Below are 25,782 nucleotides of genomic sequence, written 5' to 3' on the forward strand. Positions count from 1 at the left end.
TTTGTGTCGATTGGAGTTTGTGTTTATTTGGTAATGGGATATTCAGATACATTTTTGTATGCACAGATATTCCTTTGTTATTCATGCGGATAACCTGTTAATAAAATTGCTTTCATTGTGCATGACAGTCTCCAACAGTTTGTGTAGCCACCCCTTTTCCCCTGGATCCCGTAGGGTTTGTAACAGCATCCCTTCTCAAGCAAACCTGAATCAAATGGCTATATTCTGTCTTCCACATGTCACTGAGCTCTGCACGTTGGTACTAAGGGGACCTAAAGTGGGCCAAGAAAATATCCCCCCACCATTACACCACCAGCCTGAACTATTGATCCAAGGCAGGATGGATCCATGTTTTCATGATGTTTCCACCAAATTCAGAGCCTATTATCTGAATGTGGAGTTGGTGGACCTGATAACATGGCCAGTCAGTGTAAATGATATTTAAACATGGTCTACGTGGTCTTTTCACACAAATTTCTTCTTGAAATGAAAATCAGATGGATGCAGTGTAGCATTAGGCCTGGTACACATAACAATATTTTTAATCTTATGAGATTTTTTGTCTGGTGGAGACCTCACACATGAAGATAAAAAATCAGTTTTGATCGTACTGCGTGTGGTCTGCTCTGAAAATGTCATCACAGAACAACACACACATGACGATGCTGTCATGCAACTGATCTACAATTTAGTCCTCCGAGCCGGACAAACATCAAAACATAGAAGAACCTTAGCAACAACCCAAAAAAAACGAAGAAGAAACATTGTAACAACTGGAAAACACAACACCCAGCATGGAGGAGGATATATAGGACGAAGGAATGATGATGGTTTTAAGATTATTTTTAACAGAAAAAGCCAGAACTGAAAAAAAATAACAGACTGGAGACGGCGTGAACACAGACTTTATTTACTTTCTTGTTCTCCAGCCAGCTCGCTCTCTGATTGGCTATATTCCGTACCACGTCATCATCCACGCAGTCACAATGAACGAGTCGTCGGCGTTCCTCAGAAATTGGCTCTGAAATATTGAACATGTTCAATATTCCCAACTGTCAGCTACTACCCGTCAGAGCGGATTATCGGGACAAATTGGCTCGTAACACACCACAGACCAAATGATGATTGGAGAGGGAAATCTCACGATGACCCAAAAATCGTTATGTGTGTACCAGTCCTAAAGTTGCAGGATAGTAGATCCTGAGGACTGGACTTGGGCACCCCTGATTTATTGCATTTTGGCATACTTGTTATTATGTGAACTCCTCTCAATAACCACACCTTTACATAGCAAAATGTGAGTGGTAATTTTATTCAATTTCAAAATAAACAATACATGTGTTTGAAATCTAAAAATTCATTAGTATATTAATAAAAGAACTACACGTGATCTTGAATGAGTTGAGTATTGTAGTTATCACAGATGTCTCATTTATGAGACAAACATCTATAAAAAATAACTTAAATATGAAGCTATACAGTTAATTAGTTACACAGTGTGTTCCAGAAGCAAACAGAAACCTGAATAAATGTCTATCTTTTACAAACATGCAGCATACAAAGATTCTTGGCTGTCGGAGTCACATCCTTGGATGCAAATCATATATTGTGAGGTACCAGTGTTACACATGAGAAACAGTATGTTAGCTGTCCTGTCTTCATTTAATAATCCATATTTTCAGTCATTCCCAATTATGAGTCAGACCTGTATCTACAAACATCACATGTTCAGTACTGGAGGATATTCTCTCTCCAACCAGCTTGGCATTGAGCAGGGAACTGCGCCTGCAGAAATCCAGGTTATTGTAGACGTGTCTTGATTATGGATTCTTCTCAGTGACTCAGCTTTGCTCAGAATACACATCTTCAAAATGTTTTACACCGCAGAAAAGCTATAGGAGACTTGAATCAATTGGGGTATGAGCAGGATCACAGTGGTCCTTTCCACTTCTTTTCCAGACTGTACTCTTGGGTCCGCTGCACCTTCCACCCCAGCAGCATCAGCAAGATGATACCCAAGATCTTATAACCCACCTGTAAACCCAAGTACCTGCAAGGGTAACATAACAGATTAGTCTATGGCTGCAAAGTATATGTGTGCTGTGTTAATGTAACAAGTATTCTGAGAGATAAATGTCTCTACCTGCTCCTCAAGAGGTTGTTGTCATAGTAACCACAGCTATACAGTTTTCCACAAGCCCGTTTCCACCAGATACAAGATGAATCAATGGCCATGCCGAAGAAAGCAGGGGCCGGTAGCCAGGCTGAAAAAAAAACAAAACAAAAACGTTGTGTGTTCAGAGTAGCTACGAAAAGAATCTGTTCCTGTATGTCTGAGATCAGCTGATCGGATCAGCTTAGCTCAGCTGATCAGATCAGCTCATCTACTGAGATGTGGACCAAGCCTGACTGTGACCTGCCGGAAGGAAAACTGAAATCAATTTTACGCAAAAACGGCAAGAAAAAACTTTAAAATCTCAAAGTTTTTGTTGGTAAAATTTGAAGTTTTTCCAGGTCAACAGCTTGGAAATGTATGGGACCCCCAAATGACAATATTAAAACAATAAATATTTTAATAGAGTGATCAGTAAAACTTAACCAAATATTCTAAAAATGTAATTTAATTTTTTTATTTTTATAACAGCCTCAATTCAGTTTAATTTAAAAGTCTGTTTATATTTTTAAATTCCAAATTAAAAATGTATTATTATAAAATATCAGTTTCACCAAGGTTTTAACGTTTTTTTTTTTTTTGTCAGAATTTTAAAAATAAATATATAAAGAAGGAAATTTTACATTTTACATTCATAATTTGCTAATTTTTCCAAATTCTAATTTATTGACTGTGATCTTTTTGCACATTTTATTTACAAGAATCTTCATTTCTACTGTTTTTCATTTATTCTACTTTGGACACCTTGGTGCCTCTATACTACCACAATTCCTGCAGTGTTTGCAAATGATCAAATAATACAAACATGATACTTGTTTTAATTAATAATTTCTTCTTTTTATTATTATCATTTTTATTAGGAAGAAATATGAAAAAATAACGGCAGAAAAAATACTATAATAAAAATTTAAAGAGAATTTACTGTAGAAACATGATACACTGACTGATATAATCAAAAACATAATGTTATTATTATTATTATTATTATTAATAATAATAATAATAATAATAATAATAATAATAATAATAATAATAATAATAATAATAATCTATTACCACAACATTGCAATTTCTCTCTGGGAGAAATAAAATATTTTTCATTTAATTGAATTTGTTTACTTGTATAACACATGAGGTGTTGTAACTTACCTAAAACTCTCATGAGTAAGAACTGAATTCCTATAGCAAATGACTTTTCTTCAGAGGAAATACATCTGAAATACACAAGAAAAGAGGTTAGAAGAGCACTGTGTGCATTTTTATTCATACTCTCATATAATAACAAACAAATGTATTGATTATATATATATATATATATATGTGTGTGTGTGTGTGTGTGTGTGTGTGTGTGTGTGTGTGTGTGTGTGTGTGTGTGTGTGTGTGTGTGTGTGTGTGTTTGTAGTTCATTAAAACAATAAAGTGTTAAAGATGATCACACATTGGATTTGATTAACATTATTCATGTAAACTATTTTTAAACTAATAAAATGTCCATCAGTTGTTCTCTACCTGAGCACCATCATGTATAAGGGGTTGTGGGTGAGGCAGGCGATCAGTGACGCTAGAGAGATGATGAGGATGACTGGGAGGAGAAAATGAGGGCAGCTGTTTGCACAAGGAGCTGGATGGGCATGGCTCTGACTTCCTGGAATACACCTGCAGTTTGTATACACCTGTTTCCAGAAAGAGAGAAAACTTAGGAACATTTTTCTCCTTCTTTTTCTCATCAAACAAGTAAATTGTAATTATAAGCACTTGGATATTTGGGATTCACAAAAAGAAAGAATAATTAATCTGATCTCTAAGCAATAATCCATGTTAGCAGTCACACAATGAATCCACTCCTGGAAAATTATTCACAAACTATTATTATTTAGTACATTGATGTTTCGTCCCCTTTTAAACACTTCCAGCACACTCTGAGAGAAAAGCATGAATTAGTTATTAAATCTGAGAAAACTATTAACAGATATTTTTGAGGTTTTTCAAAATTTAGGTTACCAGATTACCAAATTTTTAATGCGATATTTAGATTTTGCGCCATTCTAGGGGTAATATAAACACAGCTATAGTCACTGCTCTGTAGAGTTTCATGGCTGGTCAGCCCTCGGGGGCCCCTTCTGGCGGGGGGCCCGAATCTTTGCCTGTTAGCAACCGAAGCCTCTGAGCAGAAGACATTTTTCCTTTATCTGGACCCCAGGTGGGTGTGGGCCCATGTAGATGCCCATCTATGCCCATCGGTTAACCTGGCCTTGCTTCCAGTGGGCAATTTTAATTTTACATATTCCTTCAATGGTGGTGGTGCACGTCCATTTAATATTTCATGTATGGAACAGGAATGTTTTAAAGTTTTAGAATATTTAAAATCTAAAACCCTAAATTTGCTGAGGATGTGACAGCAGTGATATGAATATGAATATTAACGCTGCTCTGGTGCGGGCCAAAGAAGCAAACTCCGGTCTGTTTGATAACTATTTTACTTGCAGGTGAACTCTGGTGTGGTTTGCCTTCAGTGCAAAAGCAAATGGACGATCTAGTGAACCAAAGAGAGGAAGTGACGTAGCAACTTGGTGGAAATCTCTTGTTTCCTGCTGCTCATACCAGACAGATTCTCAGCTTAGTGTTGCTCCGTTGTTTACTTGCATCTGGGGAGTAGGGATTTATGTTTTCGGTCCTAACCAATCAATGAGCTAGATTTTTCTTCTTCCTCCTGCTTTTTTTTTTTTTTTTTTTTTTTTTTCTTGTTGGGGAATCTCGCCCCTAGTGAGCAGTGGTTGTAACTACATGGTTAACTGTCACATGGTCAAATATGAAGAGCAAACCAAACGAGTGAATGCATCCTAAAAAAGCTTCCCAGGAAACCATGAGGAGCTGCTTAGAGGAGGTACTGACCTGAACTCTGTGTGTGTTGTTGGGGTCTTTGGTAAAGTTGGTGCAGCCTGCGTGGCAAGGAGAAACATACTCAACACCATCAGAGCCACAGACCGGGTTATAGGCATTTTCAGGGCAGGAGCAGTTCATGTGACACCTGGACAATGTGGAGGGCGACAGTTCGACAAGTTGAGACTGAAGTTGAATTACAATGCTTATGAGGTGCAGTCAGACAGACATTTCACAATGTGAACTGCTACAGTTTTCAGCCAAACACAAGCATGGCCGTGTTTTTACACTTTAGTTTGCTAACTGCAGTACATCTGAAGAGTAATACAGTAAGATTCTACTTTATTAAAGTTTACAGGGGTAATCAAAGGTCATCCAGCCACCAACGTTACCCAGATCTTAAAAAAATGGTGTCAATGGTTTGTGCTTCTTCTGTTTTAAAGATACTTATGAAAGTTTAAAGGTTAAAACATCAACCAGGAAGTCAGTTGTTGCTATGTTTACATTTTTGTTTGTGCTGTTATTAGATAAAGTTAAAAGATTAAAATCAGTAAATGTTTAAGGCTAAGTCATCAAAGATCAACATTACCTGAATCAAACAGTCGTTCTGTTTTCATTTAAAATGCGTTGCAGGTGCTGGCTGAGGTTTTTATTTTATCAACCCTGGTATTTAACAGCGGTTTGTCTTACTGTTCAGAGGTGTGTAATAGTAACAGTAACCTGCTGAAGAGGCTGATAAATTCAGCAACAATCAGAGGATTTGAACCTTTCAACTTTTCCTTTGTGCAGTAACAATAAGGATCAATGTTTTTAATAAATGGTTGAGACGACAGTTAATGTAATAAAAGTAAAATGGTCAAAATTTGAAACAACAATGGGAAAAAACAATTTTGACATGACGTACCCAAACTAAGTGTTAGAGATGGCTGTTAAAGGGTTAACTGCTTGTTGACGTGAAGATTTACAGCAGAAATCGTGTCCTGCATTTTTACAGTACGTGTGTGTATAAAGTTTCTATTCAAGATGGCCACCATTTCTATTGATGCAAACTGCATTGAGATCAAGAGACGTCCCCGTACAGGTTAAGCCTTTAATGCCGTATGTATCATATGACTCATAAAAACCTTTTGCATCACTTTATGGCTAAGGCGTCGCACGTGCCCCAGTATAAACGCTACGATTAATTTAATCCTACATTAATTCAGATAATTCAGACGGGAGAAGAAATATTTCAACTGAAACGCGTAGCAAGAGCGTTAACTCCAAACAGAGAAATCAGCTCAGGGGCTCATTCTGCACCGTGCACGAGCAGCAGGTGAACCACACACACGTCACTTCACGTGTGTCGGGTGACAAGTAACGTGTCACAAAAACAGTTTTATGTTATTTTTAATAAATGAAACCAGATTATCTTATACTAACTGAAATTTATTATTGTGTGACTTCTGTTGATGGATATCAGGAAATTCTTCACCCGAAGCAGAGACAGGGAAGCAGCAAGGAGAGATGAGAAAGAGGGAGGTGAGACGGCGGTGAAATCAGTTTTAGGTGGATTTTCAACCGATATTTTCACTGGAGGGACCAGCGTCCCGTTTAGGGACAACTGGCAGGCTTTCCGTGAAACTGAAATTCTCATAAATGACATGAAACAATGTTTTCATACTAAAGAAAAGCGAACTTGTGACGTAAACAGAGAGAAATAACACGGATCTTTTTGTTTTCATACAAGGTGCGAAATCTTTTGAAATGCTTCAAATTTTAATTGAAATTTTAATCATTTCTTAAGAGAGGAAAAAGAAAATAAATAAATCAAATAGTGGATTTTCTGCTGACATGAATACGAACGTCATCAGAAACCCAGATGGAAGTCTTCCTCTCCTCACTCACCCATATTGTCCAACTTGGTAGTGATTGACCTCTGAGACTTTCTTTGTGGAACAGCCCATGAAGAAGAGGGGGATGCAGAGGAGGGTGGAAATGGTCAGCATGACCACGGAGAAACGTGGGATAGCCTTCTGAGATAGCCCCGCCCTCTTCATGATGATCCCACCAATCAGCATCCCCACTGCCACGGCTGGCAGGTTCACAGCACCTGAGGACCACAAACAGATCCGTTTCCTCCACAAATAACATGGCAGCTCAGACAGCGTTACCTCTCAGGAAAAGGATGGAAAAGAACCAGCTATAAAGCATCTGTTTTTTTCTATTATAAAAAGAATTATAAGAATAATTATAATAAATAGAAGAAACATACTAATTCAAATTTACCTCTTAACAGTTCATAAAAGAGTTTTATAAACCATATCATGCTGTGAATTTAGACTTTAATCCCTTTACACCTAAATTCATTTGCAATTATATAATAAATTAGATAATACCAAAATAAATTCATTAAAAATAAGGAAAGAAACTAGATTTAAAAAAAGACTGAAATAACTACTACAAAGAAATACGGAATAAATTAATAATAAATATTGTAAAAAATAATACAGTAATAATAATGAGTACAAATAAATAACATAAAAACATAAAAGAAATTAATTACAGTTGATTTAAAAAATAATTAATATAAAATTAAAAGATAAACAATAATAAATACATAAAAGTAAATCAAATAAAAAAGACTGGAAGAGGTTTGTTACAAATTTGTGTCGATAGATGTGGAGGGACAGGAGTCCCGCGTCTACTCACCTACGAGCATGCTGCTGTAGGCAACCGAAGAGCCATATTGTCGCTCCAGAAACTTGTTGAGGAAGGTGGACAGACCTGCTATCACCGAGGAGAAGCAGCACTGGGCCAGAACCAGTATCAGGAACAGAGGGTTCAGCAACAGCTGGACAAACTCTGCAAACACAAGCTGATCAGCTCAGAGTTGCTAGAAATAACGCACAGAACAAAATAACAAGCTGAAACTCACTTTTAATGAAATCGAGTAAGGAGATGTCTGGCTTCTTGAAATCATCACTGGAGTCAGTCTCATTGTCCATCATCTAGAAAATAATAAACATCCAAAGTTACAGCTTCCATTCAGCTTTAATGATAAAAAAACAGTTTAATTAATCATAAATTCAGAGTTTAATGAGACACAGTTGCACCACTTTAAACACAGAGGATTTATTTCCAGCATGAAACTGCCTTATAAGCAGCAATTTCGACTTTACTATGTGGAGTATTGCAAGTTAATACGCATTTTATAAACATGTATACAGCTCAGGGTTGTACATTATCTACAGCAACAAACCTCTCTCATGGTTTTCATGTTTTTAACATTAATACAACATTAATAAAACTTCTTTGTCGATCTTTTTCTGCTGTGAAGAAACAAATATTAACATGTCAAACACTAACCTCTTACAGGTAACGTTAAAGTTAACACTACATGAGGCTTTGGATCAATAACACTGATAAAGAACCAGTTTTGTAATCAGCTTAAACCAGGAATGGGTCTTGATCATTAATGGGGGGTCCATGCAGGGGCACAGGCTGGAAAGAGGGTGGCATAATAAATGAGACCTTGAAAATAAACAAGTAAATGGTCTAAGGTCTCATTTTGAGGGAATAATTTCCTGATTATTTAAACTACAGCTGTAATTAATGGTAAGGATATTTTTTTAATCAACAATTAGGATGATGCTGATCTGTATGTCTCTAATCACTGCTGCACTAACTTTACCCCCTAATGCCGTATGTACCAGATTCTGGACCTTTTGCATCATTTTATAGAACAAAACCCTGCTGACACACAAGCTGATCCTTGTCTTCTGCCCCCTGGTGGACACCTTTTGCACTACAGTCATTTTGATGTCACACTGTAATAAACGGTAAATAAACAAAGATTATTATTATTATTATTATTATTATTATTATCACATTTTGTTAAAACAAAAACTTAAATAGAATTTTCTCCACGTATGTTCTTGGGTCAGGCTTAAAGGTGATAACTGATGATGATTTTTTTATCAGTTATTTAACATTGTGCAGTCTTTTGGTTTTACCTCTTTTACATCTTCTTCATAAAACGTAAACATGGTGAGATGATGCTGAATAAATGCTGCATTATGACCAAGAACACGGTGTTGATGTAGAAAATCATATAACATATAAAATACATTACATGCTGTTTACACTAAATACATGGGGTGCCTCATTGGGGGCACCACATGTACAATGACTGGCATCTTTTATCTCAAAAATGTTTTTCGGTTACAAAACATAACGAAAAAAAATTCATTAAATAAAAATAAATACTACTACTAATAATAACAATAATAATGCATTTAATTTATAGAGCGCTTTATATAAAACATAAATAAATGATAATTTATCCTCTTTCTCTTATGTTACAGCCACGTTACCATGGCAGCAGGAGAGAGGAGACGAGGTATTAAACAAAATTATATTTTACTCGTCTCCTCCAATCACATCTATGGTGGGAAGGACTAAGATGCAGATGTCTGTGTGTGTGTTGCATTCAGGTGACACGAGAACATCACCTTCTAGTTTCAGTGAGTTTCAGCTGTAGGACAGAAACCAAAATATTTTTAATTCACTAAATGAGTCACTTATATGTTTGTGGTTCTCAGTTATTTTGCTTTATCAGTTAAAAATATGATTTAACAAATTTTATTTTTTATTCAAACATACAGTACCAGTTTGGAAACACTTTCCCATTAAATCCAGTGTGTCCTGGTAGTGTACTCATCTACGTAAATATTACAATTACCATTAAATTAAATAATACAATTTATAAATCACATATAATTATTGGAAATAATATATATGATATGCAATTTTCCCTCAGAGATGATGATGATGATGATGATTATTATTATTATTATTATTATTATTATTATTATTATTATTATTATAGATGATTTCAGTATCTTCACTCATTAACTACACCTTATGCTACAAAATCTTTCATTCTTTTTAATTATTTTTTCATTTACTCACTAAAATCTCAGTTTTTCTAATCATATCATATCTTATCTTTAGCTACAGGCTCGAGTTGTCTCACATGGTTTTATGAGGTTGTGTTGACAACATGACAGGAGCTTTCCGGTACCTTCTTTCTTTAAAAGGCGTGAGATTTGTTTGACGTTTTCTAAGCAGAGGAACGTTGACGCTCATCATCCGCAGTCAGGTCCATATATATTTGGACACTGACACAAGTTTAGTTATTTTATGTGTTTACCTAAACATCACCAAGAAACAGTATAATCAATATTTGCTTCAAGTGCAGACTCAGGTTTAATTTCAGAGTATTCACTTCCAAATTGGAGGAAAGGTTTAGGAATATTATCTTCTGAGAGGGAGAGAGGACGCTGGTAAGCTTGGGAACTCAAAAGATTTCTGGATGTCCTAGTGAAAACTCTCTCCAGAAAGCAGGTGTATCAGTATCTAAGTCTACCATGAAGAAAAGACTTCATGAGATCAAATACAGAGTTTTCACCACGAGCTGCAAACCGTTGATCAACCTCAAGAATAGAAAGTCCAGATTAGACTTCACCAAAAACCACCTAAAGAAGCGGCTCCGTTCTGGAACTGCATTCTGATCCAGAAAGATGAAGGAAGTATGGAGAAGGCTTGGAACAGCCAATGATCAGAAGTACAGCACATCTTCTGTAAAACATGGTGGAGGCAGTTAGATGGTATGGGCATGGCTTTCACTGGCTCTGGGTCTCTGGTGTTTACTGACGATGAGACAGAAGCAGCCGGATGAAATCTGAAGTTATAGGGATTTACTTTCTGCTCACATTCTGCAAGGCTGACTGGATGTCACGTCACAGTACAGATGAACAATGGCCCAAAACATCCTGCAAAAGCATCCCAGGAGTCGTTTAAAGCAAAGAAGTGGAACATTCTGCTCAGTCAGTCATCAGATATCAACCTGATTGGCCATGAATTTGAGACGCGGTGAGCAGACAAACCCACAAACAAGCAACAGCTGGAGAAAAGGTTGAGCGATGGTCAGGAAACCCGGGGTTTGGTGATGTTCACGTGTCCCAGACTTCTACCAGTCTGCTAAGGATTCTCTACAAAGTGTTAAAATTAAACATTTTATTTACAGTAATGCTGATTATCCAGTTACTTTTGAGACTTTGCAGAAACATGGTTTAAATTCCTAAATTCTTTACAGGATATTTTTGTTCAACCCCTTAAATTAAACCTGAAAGTCTGTTTTGTTTCAAATCCAATGTGGTGGCATGCAGAGCCCAAATCAGGAAAATTCTCTTACTATCCAGATATTTCTGGCCCTATCAGGGCATTTCCTTGTTCGAGTCCAGAGCTGGAAGAGTCAACATGACAAACATAACTTCCTTTTAAAGTAATTGGCTTTATCTCATCAACAACTCAGTACTCTGCCGACTGCAGAAAAAAGTCTGATGCAAACAAAACCAAAGATCCATTCTTGGTAATGATGTGTTCAGTGACACGACCTGCCTGTGGGAGAAAAATGAACTTGTAATGTTGGCGTAAAGCCAGTAGAGGTCAGCACAGAGTGAGACAAAAGTGCACACTGGATACAAGCATACTGATGTGTGATCTGCTCAAAGTCAGCTGTCTGAGACCTACGCTGTCCTCTGGAGGCATTCTGCGAGGGAAGAAGAAGTACGGGATGGACGTAATAACAAGGCAGCCGGTAGCAATGAGAAGACCCATCCACCAGGCCCCAACCCAGCGTGGATCGCCTGGTTGCAGCTCCTGTTCTGCCCCTGCAGGAAACAACAGCACATGCTCAGGCTCCACACATCAGGTTTAAACGGACTCAGTGTTTTATCCGGTTTTAGATCATTACCCCAACCCAGTCTGTCCACGTCCACGTAGATCCGCAGCATGATGGAGCCCAGCAGGTAGCCGATGGCAGGTCCAAACACAGACAGGGCAAACACAATGGCTGAGGATGACAAGAGGGACGTGAAATACCTCTGAGACGTTTTCTTTCACCACATGTTCAACACATGTTCACCTAAATACTGTGTAAGGAAAAGGTGGATAATGATCCTCATTCACCCAAAGAAAAAAAGAAAAATTCATCTGTTGCTGCAAAACGTTATTTTATTTGTTTTTTCCTAATTAATTATTTATTTTTTATTTATTTACAATTATTATTATTGTCTTTAGTTTTAGACAGTTTTTTATTTTTTATTTGTGTTAAAGTGGTTTAATATCTAACTGTATTTTATTTTATTCAAGCTTCTTTTTTTTTACCATATTTATTTTTGTTTCTTATTTAACTATAAAAAGGGGTTAAACTTAATTCCTTCTCTGTCGTTCTCCTCATCTGCTGTCATTTTATCAGTCTGTAAAACAAAATGTGTAATTTTTTCTTTCACCAGCCGGGTTTACAGCCTGAAAATAAAAAACAAATAGTTTCATGGTCTGTTGTAAGGAATAACAGAGATCCAAGCGTTTAATGAGGAAAAACATGATCACATTTCAATTTTAGGAAAATGTGAGACGACTTTATTCAGCTTAATCACTGATTTATCTCCAGCCTCTGCCAGTAGTAATAAAAACATCAGCTTCTTAGAATAAGCTCTTGATAATTGAACCCTATTTAGAAGAAGACCGGATGTTTGATTATCTTGATATTTCTGGGATGAAACCTTCAGTGAGAACACAACTTTGTTTCCTCCTTTTCTTCATGCAATGCTGCAGAATCACCACTTTTAACAACCTCTAAACACAGGTCTCAGCCTCAGGTCATTCACCTATATACAGAGGAGAGTTTCTCTGTCCAGCAAAGTCGTCTACGTAGGAAATCCCAAAGGGCTGAATGGGCACGGAGGCCGCACCGAAGAGCAGCTGAGCGCTGGCCATGAGCAGCCACAGGTTGTTGGTGTCGGCCAGGCGGAGGGTCTCATCACGGCCACAAGACTCTGAGCTGCTCGAGTTGCTCTGCTGGACGCAAATGTCGTGGTGATCTGGGTCGTATGGGTCAGGAGGAGAAGAGGGAAACAAAAACAGAGCTGCTGTTAATGACAGTGAAGTGAAGGACAGCGGAGTTTTTTAATTTCCTGAAGCTTTTTGACCCTCCACTGACTCCATGTCTGAAGCTAACGAAAGGCAGAAGGAGGAAAGCGTCACTGTTAATGAAATGTCCCGGAGGTCAATCTGACCTTTGTAGCTTTCACCACATTTACTGATTATGAAGTTAAAGTTCAACTAAAGCCGAGTTTCAGACACTCGTTGAACTCCTGCGATGAAAACAGCTCAAACCGGAATTTTACTCAATTTTAATCTGGTTGTTATTCAAATTAAATGAGTTGCTAAAGGTTCAATAAATTAATTAAGTAAAATTAATGTAATTAAGATGAATCAAATGATGGTGGGGTTTCCCATGATGCCGTTCACGTCTATTAACAACTAATTAGAGAAAATTCTCTGTATGAAACTTTGCACTTTTACTTATGCAGCTTAGTAACGGTTAAAATGACCCAGTACTTTTTGTAAGTACTTTTATTTGTGTATTTTATTTATTTAGTTGATCATTAATTCAAATAATACCAAACTGTTTCTACTGATTTCAGAAACTCTGACGTCAGGTCCATTTTCCAGTCATACAAAGTAAAATGTCTCAGTTTTCATCTTCTGGTTAAACTAGTTCTCATCTAGAAGGAAACATGTTTTCACCTCATGTCAATAATCCAGCTTTCACCATATTTTCTGTTACACCCGAATCACATATCCAGCTGGGCCAAATTTTCAGACCAAGAAATTTAACAGGGCCAGGTTTGGTCTTTGGCCACTAAGAAGCAGGTAAAAGAAAACATTTTTTATAGCAGGTGTCACACTTTTTTATCACCACATTTTCATAGCACACAGTCTCACTGTTTCAGAGTCTGTGAACGGCCTTTTCTTCTTCACAAACATCCAGCGAAGGGATGCTGCTGCAGCTGTCCCAGGCTGCTTTGCAGCCCTCTCCTGGGATCCCTCAGGATGTTTGCACAGCATGCCTGATGTTTCTCAACGTAGGGCTCAAATTGTGATCTTTAAACAGCGCCACACACTCATTGCAAATTAAACACACTGGTTTTGCATTTGAATGTGATGGTAAAATAAACATTCATCAGTCCAGACGGGGTTAAATCTACGGCTTCCGTTGTCAGTTTTACATTTGTGGGTGGAGAAAGACATGCTTATCACACTGATGCTACTTTCACAACAAGCCACTGCATTATGGGTTTAATGTTGTTTGTAAGTGTTGCATTCATGGTCCATACTACGGTAGGAATTTCCTTATCCAATATAGGAATTTCTGAAGTCTTTATTTATTTATTTATGTATTTATTTGTTTATTTATTTAATTGCAGAACCACAGGCTGGGCCGCATGGAAGTTGGTTCTGGGCCACATGTGGCCCACGGGCCGCCATGTGGAGAGGTCGGGGTTAGGAAGATGATGGATGATGAAGGGTTTATAATTAATGTTGGTAGAGTCATGTGACTGCTCTCCTGTTACTGCTCACCTGTAAAATTTCAAGCTCGATTCTCGACACTTTTGTTAATTCTAGAGAGGGGGTCAAAACTTTTTTAAAAACAAAGTGAGAACAGATCAAGTCAACAAAAGAGCAAACAAACTAGTTAAGATGATCTAGTTTTTAACTAGATTAACTAATTAAAAAACATTTGAAAAGATTAATTTTTAATTTTTTTGTCTACGTTAACAGGCATTGATATCTGACTTTAGGCCAGGGCAGGATCAGCCAGTATCAGCGGGTCATGGAGCAGATGGGTCCTCCAGGTAGCTGCTGTGGGGGCGGGGCTGCCCGCTGCAGTGCCTGTTGAACGTGGGTTGAGGCGGCTGGTCCTTTCCATGAAGCAGCAGATGCCAAAGTGGTATTTAAGTATTGATACCCATGCTAATTAATATCTAACTAGATACAAAACTTTAGTATTGGCAAGACAAATCCCTGAGTTTAAAACCAGTTTTCAGGCAGCTGCTGCAGCGTAACCCAGGGGCTGGTGGTCTGACATTATTTTAGCTAAAACAACGTCCACACCAACTTCCTGCTGCAAAACAAGTATTTGGAGTTCACTAAAGTAAGGTGGACTAGAAATCATCCTGTGTGTTGACAATAAAAACAGGATTTAATGAAGCATCTCTTCTAATTTATGTGGAATTTATCAAGTTTTTTCCACAGTCTCATGAAATTACAGCAGAAGTAAAAGTAAAGCTGATTTGTTGAATATCACAGTGCAGAGCTTGAAACAAAGCTTCAAGTACAGACTCATAACGCGACAGTTTTGTCTTACTGTGTAAAACGGAGTCGTATTCGTAGGGTTGGGACAGGAAGTGAGGTAAGGTGAGGATGACGGCACTAACAGCCATCAGCAGTCCACTGATTCCAATGACACGAGGACGATGAACTCGATTCCCAAAGTAGCTCACAAACACGATCAGGAGGCCGTTGCTGACCTAAGAGAAGAAGACACAGTAAGCATTTCCTCTCTTTAAAATATGAGAAGAAGCAGCGTTGGATGAATCATGTGATCAGGATGAAAAGATTCATACAGCCGTTCAAACGCTCACCAGAGATTTCCAGGTTTGTTTGGTGAATTTTATTCAAATAATTCCAAAAGTCAACAGACAGCAGATGTCAACAAGATGACGAAGTGTTTGCACGGTGACCCGGGGTCATGTATGTTTTACATGTAGGGTTTGCATTCTTACCGCCCGGGTTGAGCACACACAGAACATTCTTCATCATTCCCTGTATTTCCAAAATACTGAAGTCCCACTTCCCCCACAGGAAGAGTGAATCTGACATGTTACTGTTACTCCAACTCCTCTTTTTGTCTTAAGTGTCCTTGGAATAAAGCTGCAATAATCCCTCGCTGCACAGCAATATGTTGTTGTTGACTCCTACCTCGTTGAGAGAGGAGATGGTTCCTGATGAGTAGCTGCTGAGGCCATAGCGTCTCTCGATTGTGGTGATGGTGCTCTTAAAATAGGCGCTGTAGAGAAGCTGGGAGAACTGCAGGAGGCCATGGCAGAGGACGAACAGCTAGGAAATAAAGAGGTTAAGGTCATAAATGTTAAGTTAAATGTTGGTGTGTTGGTTTAATCCTGTTGATAAACTGTAGACCAGGAATGTCACACTCATTTTAGTGCAGGCTCCACATTCAGGGCCACTTGATCTCCGGTGGATGACGGGTTGAACTGTTAGCATCTGAGCTAAGTTTCTGCTCAGCAACACACGCGGTGAATAGCAGGAAAAGAGAAGATTCTGTGTCAGAGCATTTAAAGACATGGTAAAAGTCTGTTTCTGAGTCGAACTCCAACTCATTTAAGTTCAGGGGCCACAAACAGCAGTTGGACCCCCGGTGGGCCAGACCAGTAAAATAACAAATAACACAACTATCTATCTATCTATCTATCTATCTATCTATCTATCTATCTATCTATCTATCTATCTATCTATCTATCTATCTATCTATCTATCTGTCTGTCTGTCTGTCTGTCTGTCTGTCTGTCTGTCTGTCTGTCTGTCTGTCTGTCTGTCTGTCTATCTATCTATCTATCTATCTATCTATCTGCTAACGGATGGATGTTTTTGTATGAATATATGAATGTATGAAATTTTGAATTATGACATTTGATTTATGTTTTTATTATGTTTTATATTTATTTTATTAATTTATGTTTTAAACTTAAATAAAAATACTTAATATTTATATTATATTTTATTTATTTTAGGTTTATTTCATATTATTTTTTATTTTTATTCTTTATTCTATTTTTTATCTTTTTATGTGCATTACAACTTCCAATTAACCACAAAACATCTAATTATATCTGAGACTGACAAATGGGAGTTAATAACTTATGCAACAGGTTTATTTGTTTAGTTCATAAGAGCAACCAGATAAAGCTGAGTTGACTTTAATATTGCCATGAAGTTTTCTGAATTAATGGAAGAAGGTGAGGACAAAGGCCACAGATGTGTTTGTTCAGTAGAGTCAACATTATACAGACGAGGCTAATCAGTGTCTGAAAAATGGACGGACATGGGACTGGAGCAGATGCTTGAGGGTTTGATGGACAATCCTCTTTTATTCTTAAATCCAGAGCCACACCTCAGCCAGTAGACCCCAGCAGCTAAACAACAGCTGATTATTGGTTGATCATTAGTCTTTATGTCTGTTTATTCTGCTATACAAGTCATTAACGAAGCCTTTCTTTCCTCTACCAGATAAATAACTTTTTGTCACTGCAACACAAATTAGCTTCAAAGTTCATATCTTGTAAAATCTTTAAAATCTGTAAACAGTTTTATTTGTGGCTTTGGAAATGTCTTAAAGCTGTTATTTAAGGGTTTCCAGAAACTAAAAGGTCCTTGAATTTCACACATTGGATCTAATCAAAGTCAACAACGATCCTGATGGACACTGCAGTCAGTCGTATCACGTGATTAGCCACCCCATTTAAAATTTCCTGGATACGCCACTGGTGCTGTGAAGTGAAATTCAGCTGTAATGGGATGTAATGAAAAGTAGTGAAGTGTGATTTTTCAGCTTCAGGATGCTGCAGGGCAACAACAGCTCCAGAAATGTACATAAGTAATGTCACATGCCATCAAAATCCATTAGAAAGGTTTTATTTATTTATTTATTTATTTTGTTTTTTTTAAGATAAAAAAAGTTACATAGTGCGTCTTTATGGCCGCAATCTCAAAGTTGTATTTAAACCAGAACTATGAAAAGGGGGGCCTATTTATTCCCTCTAGACTAAGAAGTCTGGCTTGGAGCAGAATGAGTGTATTAGTCTAGTCTGATGGACTGGCGACCTGTCCAGGGTGTGAAGGATGGATGAATGGATGGATAGTCTAAAATAATTTGTCAGGTTTTCTAATAAGCTGTGTCACAGCTCTGCAGAAGCAGTGAAATATCTGGCTCGGTGATGTGTCCTCGGTCAGTCTGCCGTACAGGCGTCATTACAGTGTTGTTCAGCTGCGCTCTGCACGTCCGCGGATGACTGAAGACTTAAAATCACAAGGATTTGGGTCTGAAAGAGGAGCTGATCACTGAAGCCCTCACAGAAACAGAGGTGGCGATGACACTAAAGATGCATGTTGAGATCAGGAGTGACGTTCCCATGACAACAGCTACAAATCCTGCTTTCAGCTCGTTTACGGGCTGCCAGGTCAACAAGGGGGAGACTGAACCCAGCAGTCGCCTCAGAACAGTTAATGCTCCTATTTACTCTTGGATTTAAAGTTTGTTAGCAAACACAATAGATGCTTTTACAGCATAGCTAATATTTCAGCCACATTTTCCATCAAATGGGATTAAATTATGTAAACATTTCAATGGGATGTATTTGCTCAGGCAGGAAAGAATTTCTCTTGTTTGTGATTGAAATCACAATCTAACAAAAGATCTAAAAGTTTTATCTCAGAAGAGACAAAAAAACAAACAAAAACCCAAAAAACAAAGTGAATGTTAACCCTTAAAACTCCAGCGGATCTCCAGCCCCCGGATGCCGTCACTTATATTATCAGCAGTTTCTCGGGAACAGCAGGGTGTAACTCTGAGGGGTAAATTGTGATGGATAACTTTCCCTTTAGGTGATCTACGGAAGTTTTCCAGACATTTCTATCCCATCCAGGAGGTTTACAATCCAGCTGCAAAATGTAGTGTTTATTCAGAGACTCTATCTGGTAAATCCACAATGATCCTTGATAACAGCATTATTTATCAGCATTTCATCACAAAAATATCACTGTCACCACTATGTTGACATGATGATGAAGCCACTTCCTGTCTAACTTTCCACCAATCAGAGAGCTTAGATTGACGGTAACGTCCAATCAGGAGCAGCTAAAGATCAACCAGTGAGCAGAAAGTTCTATGTGTGTGTGAAAAGAAGAAAAATAATGCTCCTCTATGGCTGGAATAAAGCCAAGAAGACGTTTCTGATGCACGGTGGCGCCACAAAGCAGCTGAGCTGGAGTTGGTTTAGTGAGGATAGCAGGTAAATAGTAGCAGGAATAACTGGAAATGAGGAAAAAGTGGAAACATGGAAATAGTTTCTGTTGTGTGTTTGTTTCAATAACAATATTTTTTCTCCTGAAAGCCAAGATTTGAGAGAGGGATGCAGATGAGAAAAGGCTTGGTCACTGTTGATCTGTGTATACATACATTCATTTTACATCATTTTAGCCTCATACTCTTACAACTGAGGCTGATCTAAAAAATAATGTCTGTGTGCTGACTGGGATTAAAAGCTTCAACTTCTACATTTTTTATATATATAAAAAGAATGATTATTGGGACAAAAAAGAGCAAAAATTTGTACTTTAATTCAGATGCAAAACCAGCATACTCTGTTGAACGTGACCAGTGTGGGAGGAATGGTGAAGCAAAGTTATATTCTGTGGAAATCTTGACATTTAAATGGCACAACATTAATAGAAAGGACACGTTGGAGTGTGTCAACACCACGTCAAACTATGAGGAAGCATTTTTCTGTCACTTTCTGATTGTGAACTGGAAAAGTGGTTTTGGAGAACTGGACTCTGCATTATGAACAAAATCAGCTTTTTGAACTTGGTCAGCGCTCCCAGTTTGAAGGTTATTGTCTCAGCTTTCATCCCACAGCGAGGGGAAGAATTGACGGAAGATCACACATGGATTTCAGATGCTTTCATTTCAGGGGCACGTGCTGTTGCTAAGTTGCAGGAAATCTTCTTTTCTCATGAAAAAAGCTGACCTACTTTATCAAAAATGAAAATAAAAAGTGCATGAGCTCTCCCTGGACACTTTAAAGCAACTCTGTTTACAGGATCGCCTCCCTTTCTTCTGCAATAAACAATAAACAGGGTTGTTACACAATAGACTTTATTTCAAGTCCTGCCCCCGATTTGTAGACAAGATTGTCATTTTGTGCAAATGTTCTCATTTTCTGTCGATGCAGGTTTGATGAGAAGATCAATACCGCTGCCATTTGAAAAGATTCATTTTTAAATTTTTTGTCTACGTTAACAGGCATTGATATCTGACTTTAGGCCAGGGCAGGATCAGCCAGTATCAGCGGGTCATGGAGCAGATGGGTCCTCCAGGTAGCTGCTGTGGGGGCGGGGCTGCCCGCTGCAGTGCCTGTTGAACGTAGGTTGAGGCGGCTGGTCCTGGACATTTATAAGGCTACAGCAGCATTTACTATGTCCTGCAGCATCATATCATCACCGGGCCAGAAGGGACGTAGATGCCCACCTATTACTTAGACCATGGGTGTCAAACGTATGACCCAGGGGCCAAATCCGGCCCACCAGAGAGTCAAGTATGGCCCAAAGGATGAATTTGGTAAATGTAAAATTTACACAGAAGACATTAACTGCAGTAACTGTCTTATATATATATATATATATATATATATATATATATATATATACATATATATATATATATACATATATAATCAGTGAGTTTAGGCTTATAAAATGGGTCACCCCAGAAGCCATAAGAGGCTTATAAACAGGGCCCCAAAACAAAGTACATGCACAAAATACATTTATACAGACATTTGTCCTATCTAGTTTATCCAAATCTAGAACCCTAAAACTACCTAAAACCACAACCTATATCTTTATAAATATGACTAGAAATGTTAAGTTTTTAAGTTTTTCACTTGCACATTGAATACAATCATAAGTACAATTGTAATCATACATTATAAATGAAATAAAATAAAATTTATTGTAATTTATTTGCTTATTTTTAAACCTTATATTATTAAGAGTATAATACTAAGTGTATGTTAATAGTAATGTATGTTTAAACTTCTTTTTAAAGATGGATAAGCATTTTGACTTCTTTATAGAGTCTTGTTTCAAATCTGAGGACCCTTACACGTGATACCAAAACCTGCACATTTGAGTTTACGTTTCTTTCCTTTTAGGAGTTGTTTTCATTTCATGTTATGTTCGTGTGTAAGATGACTAACTGGTATGAGATGACAGAGTCTGTCATTTAGCATAAATACTACATCATACATAATACAAGCATTATGAACGTTATTGCACTTGGCCAGTTTCAGAAGTCCATATTTACAGAAAAGAGGATCTGAGGGAGCCTAGAACCTGGACCATGAAATGACTGTAATATCAGTCATTTCTCGAAAAAGCTGGGATACGTGTTACACCATGTAACATTACAGTAGTTAATATGAGGTTCAAATAGAGACCTGTATGAGGTTAGAAGAGCTTCAAGAGGAAGAAAATGTCTCAGTGTGTAAAACAAACCAACATATTTAGATAAATTAGTTGTTAGTCAATATATATTCTAAAGGTTTTATAGATTTTACTCTTTGAATAGCCATTTATATTAATCTGTACATGTTAAACATTATTACGTTTTTATTTGATCGAAATATTATAGAATTTGTTTTATTTATATTTAATGATAATCTGTTAGATTTGAACCAAGTGTCTACTTTTATCTACAATTCTTCATTTATAATATTTTGTAGATATTCAAATTTTTTGTGTGATAAGAATATTGTGTCATCTGCAAAAATAACTTTATAGAGAATATTTGAAGAATTCCACCTAATGAAAGATTTATAGTATAAACAAGTGGATCAGCTATTTCGTTCACAATTGCGTTGATTATTTTATTACTTCGACCATCTACACCTGCTGTGTGAGAGCTTTTCATGTTCATAATAATTTGACTCACTTCTATTTTATTTGTTGGTGTAAAGAAAAAAGAAATTAAAAAATTTGTGTGTGTATGTATATATATATATATACATATACATACATTGAAAAAAATATATAACATAAATTAATTAAAATAAATAATAGATAGATAAAAGGATAGTTAATTGTAAACATCTTGTTAATATACTTCTTTGCACTAAATTATTTAAATTATTGATTATTTTACTGCTCCGCCCGCTGGGGATCAACCTGCTGTTTGTGGCTCCTGAACTAAAATGAGCTTGACACCCCTGACTTTTATCATGCTCTGAGACAGAATCCTCTCTTTTTCTGCTCTTTTTACATTTGTCAGACCGCTGGAGAGTTTTCCACCTTTAAAAATGAGTTCTGGTCAGGTTGTCTGATTTCCTCCCAGCAAAGAGTAGAAGATTAACCTTCATTTGATGAAGCAGCTACAAACTGTTCACTGATGCTGGGTTTCTAAAAGTGTGACGTAGTAATGTGGAGTGAAATGTTGCGGTACAGTGATGCAGCATCAGTAGCAGAGCTATACTTTTGCACATGTGGGGGATCATATACTAAGAAAGAAAGTGATTGTGTTCCTCTCTCTAACACACCTCATGTCCACTGCTGAGATAACTGTGATCAAAACAGAGACATGACAAATAAAATCTTTACATTAATAATCTGGATTAGCAAGTGGAAATAATTGCAACAAGTTCAAAAAGCTCCATAGAAAGCTATGTTAGCTGTTCTGGGGAGCAGTATGCAGAGCTTGATACGGTAATAGGAGGATCGGCTCTGGTTTACTGTCTGGTGGTGGTAGACTGGATCCTGGTGTTGCTGGCTCCACCCTGGGAGCTGCTGGGCTGCTGATACTGATACTGGGACTGGGGTCTGTCTACACCTTCCTCTTTAGTAAAAAGTCAGAAATATCTCCCCCTTTTCTTCATTCTTATATCTTCCTCTACAAAAATTAGACGGTACAAGATATTATTTTCCACGTTTTCAATTTGTAGCTACTTCAATTAGCAGCCTTGCTAGCCTCCTGTTTAAATGAAACTAGACGATGTAGCTTTAGCTTAGTCAGGTTCTCTTTGAGCATCTTTAGTTTATTTTCAGCTCCAATATGAAAATCTTGATTTAGTGAGTTGATATTTAGTCTCTAAATACACTCACTGAAAATTAAATATGACATGGTTTCCTCACATCATCTTAAAACTAATCTTGTGCTAGCATAGATCTAAATTAGCACTGCTATGTAGCTTCATGCTAACATGAGGTTAATAGCCTTTCATAACATTAGTAGTTGTACTTGCACAGGGAAAATTTTCTTTCAGAAATGTGGAGCCAAATGTCGATATTTTAAAAAGACAACTCGTTAGTGAACTGTTTTGTTTTTTTTTTAATTTACTGGTGAACCAGGCAGGTTCTGCTCCAGTGACCTGTCAATCACCTGAAATGGGTGTCCAATCAGATTTCAGAAGTTGATAGTACCCCCTTCTAGCTCCGCCCCTCAGCCTCAGTATGCTGCAGGGTAACAACGACTCCAGGAATGTACATGACAAATGACACTGTGCCATCAAAATGACTCAGAAACAGAGTGTTAATGTCAGAAGGTTACATGGTGCTACTTTAATGCAGTTTTCTGAAGGAAAAGTCAGAAATTTACACTAGTTTCTTTGAATCTTGATAGTTGTAGAAATTGTTGAACTGTTTGCCCATAAAGTCTTTCTGAGAGCTGAACTAACTCGTCCCCGTCGTTACTTTTCTAAGACTTAAATGAAAGGTGATCTGTAGTCATTGTATTTATTATTACTAGCAGCTTTTAATTTGGAGGAGAGGAGAGGAGAGTGGAAGTTAGAAAAAGGGCCACAGGACTGTTTCGGATCAGCTGTTTGGTTTTTGTGCTGATAAAGTTATGAGGACGAGCTCAAGTGTCTGCTGTACATCCATAAACACTGATAAATCTCCAGCGTGCCCTCTGAATCTCAGTCCTGTTGCTGACTGGATGACATTTGACCTTTAACTTCCACCATCTGCTTGATTTTTTAGATCACTGATTTGCAGTTTTGGTTTGGTGGAGATTTCTTTAAGGTTTCTCAGATCCCACCATCACAGTGACAAAGACTCAAGTATCTTCTATGAAGCCCAAAGCTGTTCAGTCACCAGTGGAAAATTACCAAGTGTAGCTGTAAGCTTCAGGGGTTAAAGAACTGACTCTGACCTCGATGAGGACAAGGTGTAGCTTGCAGAAGACAACTTCAAAGCTGTCAGAAACACAAAAACTGAACGTCCCTAACGTAAAGAGTTCTACAGTACTACTGTATATTAATGTCAAGAAAAGATGAATAGATGTGGCTGATCTGTACTACATCTGTTTTTTCTCTCAACATTAACTCATTTGATTTGGCATGAAAGGTAATTTAGAAAATCAGCATCTCTTTTGCTTCTCTACAGAAACCCAGCAGGACCTAAGACTTCTTACACTTTTACAGAACATGCCTCTCATCACCCGCTGCTTACTGTGAACAACTCCCATAATCTAAATATATCATCCTGCATCTCTGAGGTGCGTTCACACTGAGCAGAACAAGCACAAGTTCACCCAAACAGATTGGTGTGATGCTGTTTTCAAGCTGAACCCTGCTGTGCCATCGTCCTCCACCCAAACCTGCGTTCCCCATATATATATATATATATATATATATATATATATAATGGTAGCCCACTAGTTAAGTCAAAACGAATTTCTTTTATGTCTCAAGCAGCTCTAAATCTTCATATTAAAACGAAGGTGTGGAGTAAAGTTGGTTTCTGAGGTGCGCCACTCACATAATTAACAAGAGGTCAGAGGGCAACTTTCAGCGGTTTCTGGGGGGAAAGTGAACCGACTGGTCCTGGTCTGGTTCACGTTTGAGTTTCATCTCCGCATCTTTACGGAATCCTCCTAAAAAGTTCCGGTGTGAACATGACCACAGAAGCGATGCTGACTTACCTTTATGTTGCAGCACAGCGTCCTCGCTTTCCTCGCGTCTTTGGCGATAAACATGTCCGCAGGTTTGCGTGTTTCTCGCGCGTGCAGAGTGAGAGGCAGTCTGCTGAGGTCTGTGTCAGACTGATGTCTTTGCTTCTCCCCCACCGGTGATGTGAGGGGGCTTTTCAAGGCTCCGGTGATGTAACCGGACTCAGCCCACAACTTCACGCGTAAATGTTTTTGAAATGTCCTAATCGTACAAGACAGTCTCGCGCTAGACTGAGTCACGCACGCGGCCACTCACCTGTGACAGCGCAGGAAAAATGATGTTATTAATGAATCCCCAGAGTTACTCTCCGGCTTCTTTACAGACATGCGTGTAATAAAACCCGTCGTACCGACCCGCGCGCTGTCATCCTGTCCGTGAAACCCCCTCTGGACCCCGGGAGATGAACCAGGATGAATGCCTCATTAAGTTCGGTATGCGGCACCGCGAGCTATTTCAGTCCAGAGCTAATGAGTTCAAACTACTGACAGGAACTGATGAACATTTATGGGGTCAAAAAAACATTCACTTCCATGTTTAACTACTGTGCGTCTCTTCCACCGGTTTTCTGTTAACGCGCGTGAAGCAGACGGGTCAGAAACTTTAAGCTCTTCATATGAACTGAACTTCAGAGACACATTATTAGTCCGATTTCTTCTTCTGAGCCAGACTAAATGGCAGACATTCAGACCACATACATGTCTCTAAAAGGTAATTATCCAGTTCATACTGGAGACTGCCAGGAGGTCAGGATGTTCTCAAAGTATTTACGCAATTCCTCCTTTATCCACATAAATGAAGTAAATAACTTAGAAATGATTAAAAACATTTTTCTTCCTCCTCTCTCTTTATAGTTGGGTATTTATTAGCTTTTAAGAGGATTCCAGTAGAGAAAGCTTTGATTTATTTATAATTTACTCTCAGTCTGCTTCTGGTTTTCTAAACAGAGATTTCAGGGTTTGGTCAAGAGCTGGATACATCATACAGTACCCTCACCAGGGACTTTATCAGGTCTAACAACTGCTTGTTAACACATATATC

The 25,782-nt window shown here is 37.9% G+C and overlaps 1 protein-coding gene across 1 annotated transcript; it reads right to left on the reverse strand.

Moving 5' to 3' along the window:
• Positions 1–1,298: 1,298 nt before the first annotated feature.
• Positions 1,299–25,009, reverse strand: slco2a1 (solute carrier organic anion transporter family, member 2A1). Its single transcript, XM_042006873.1, has 14 exons — positions 24,717–25,009; positions 15,926–16,063; positions 15,312–15,474; positions 12,769–12,981; positions 11,853–11,951; positions 11,630–11,769; positions 7,971–8,043; positions 7,745–7,897; positions 6,941–7,145; positions 5,066–5,201; positions 3,683–3,846; positions 3,323–3,387; positions 2,144–2,264; positions 1,299–2,050 (listed from the first exon to the last, which is right to left on the reverse strand). Exons 1-14 carry the CDS (start codon positions 24,768–24,770, stop codon positions 1,930–1,932), a joined length of 1,845 nt encoding a protein of 614 aa, XP_041862807.1. The 5' UTR covers positions 24,771–25,009; the 3' UTR covers positions 1,299–1,929.
• Between the last annotated feature and the right edge of the window lie 773 nt (positions 25,010–25,782).

This window comes from Melanotaenia boesemani, chromosome 14 (genome assembly GCF_017639745.1).
Source record: "Melanotaenia boesemani isolate fMelBoe1 chromosome 14, fMelBoe1.pri, whole genome shotgun sequence".
NCBI lineage: Eukaryota > Metazoa > Chordata > Actinopteri > Atheriniformes > Melanotaeniidae > Melanotaenia > Melanotaenia boesemani.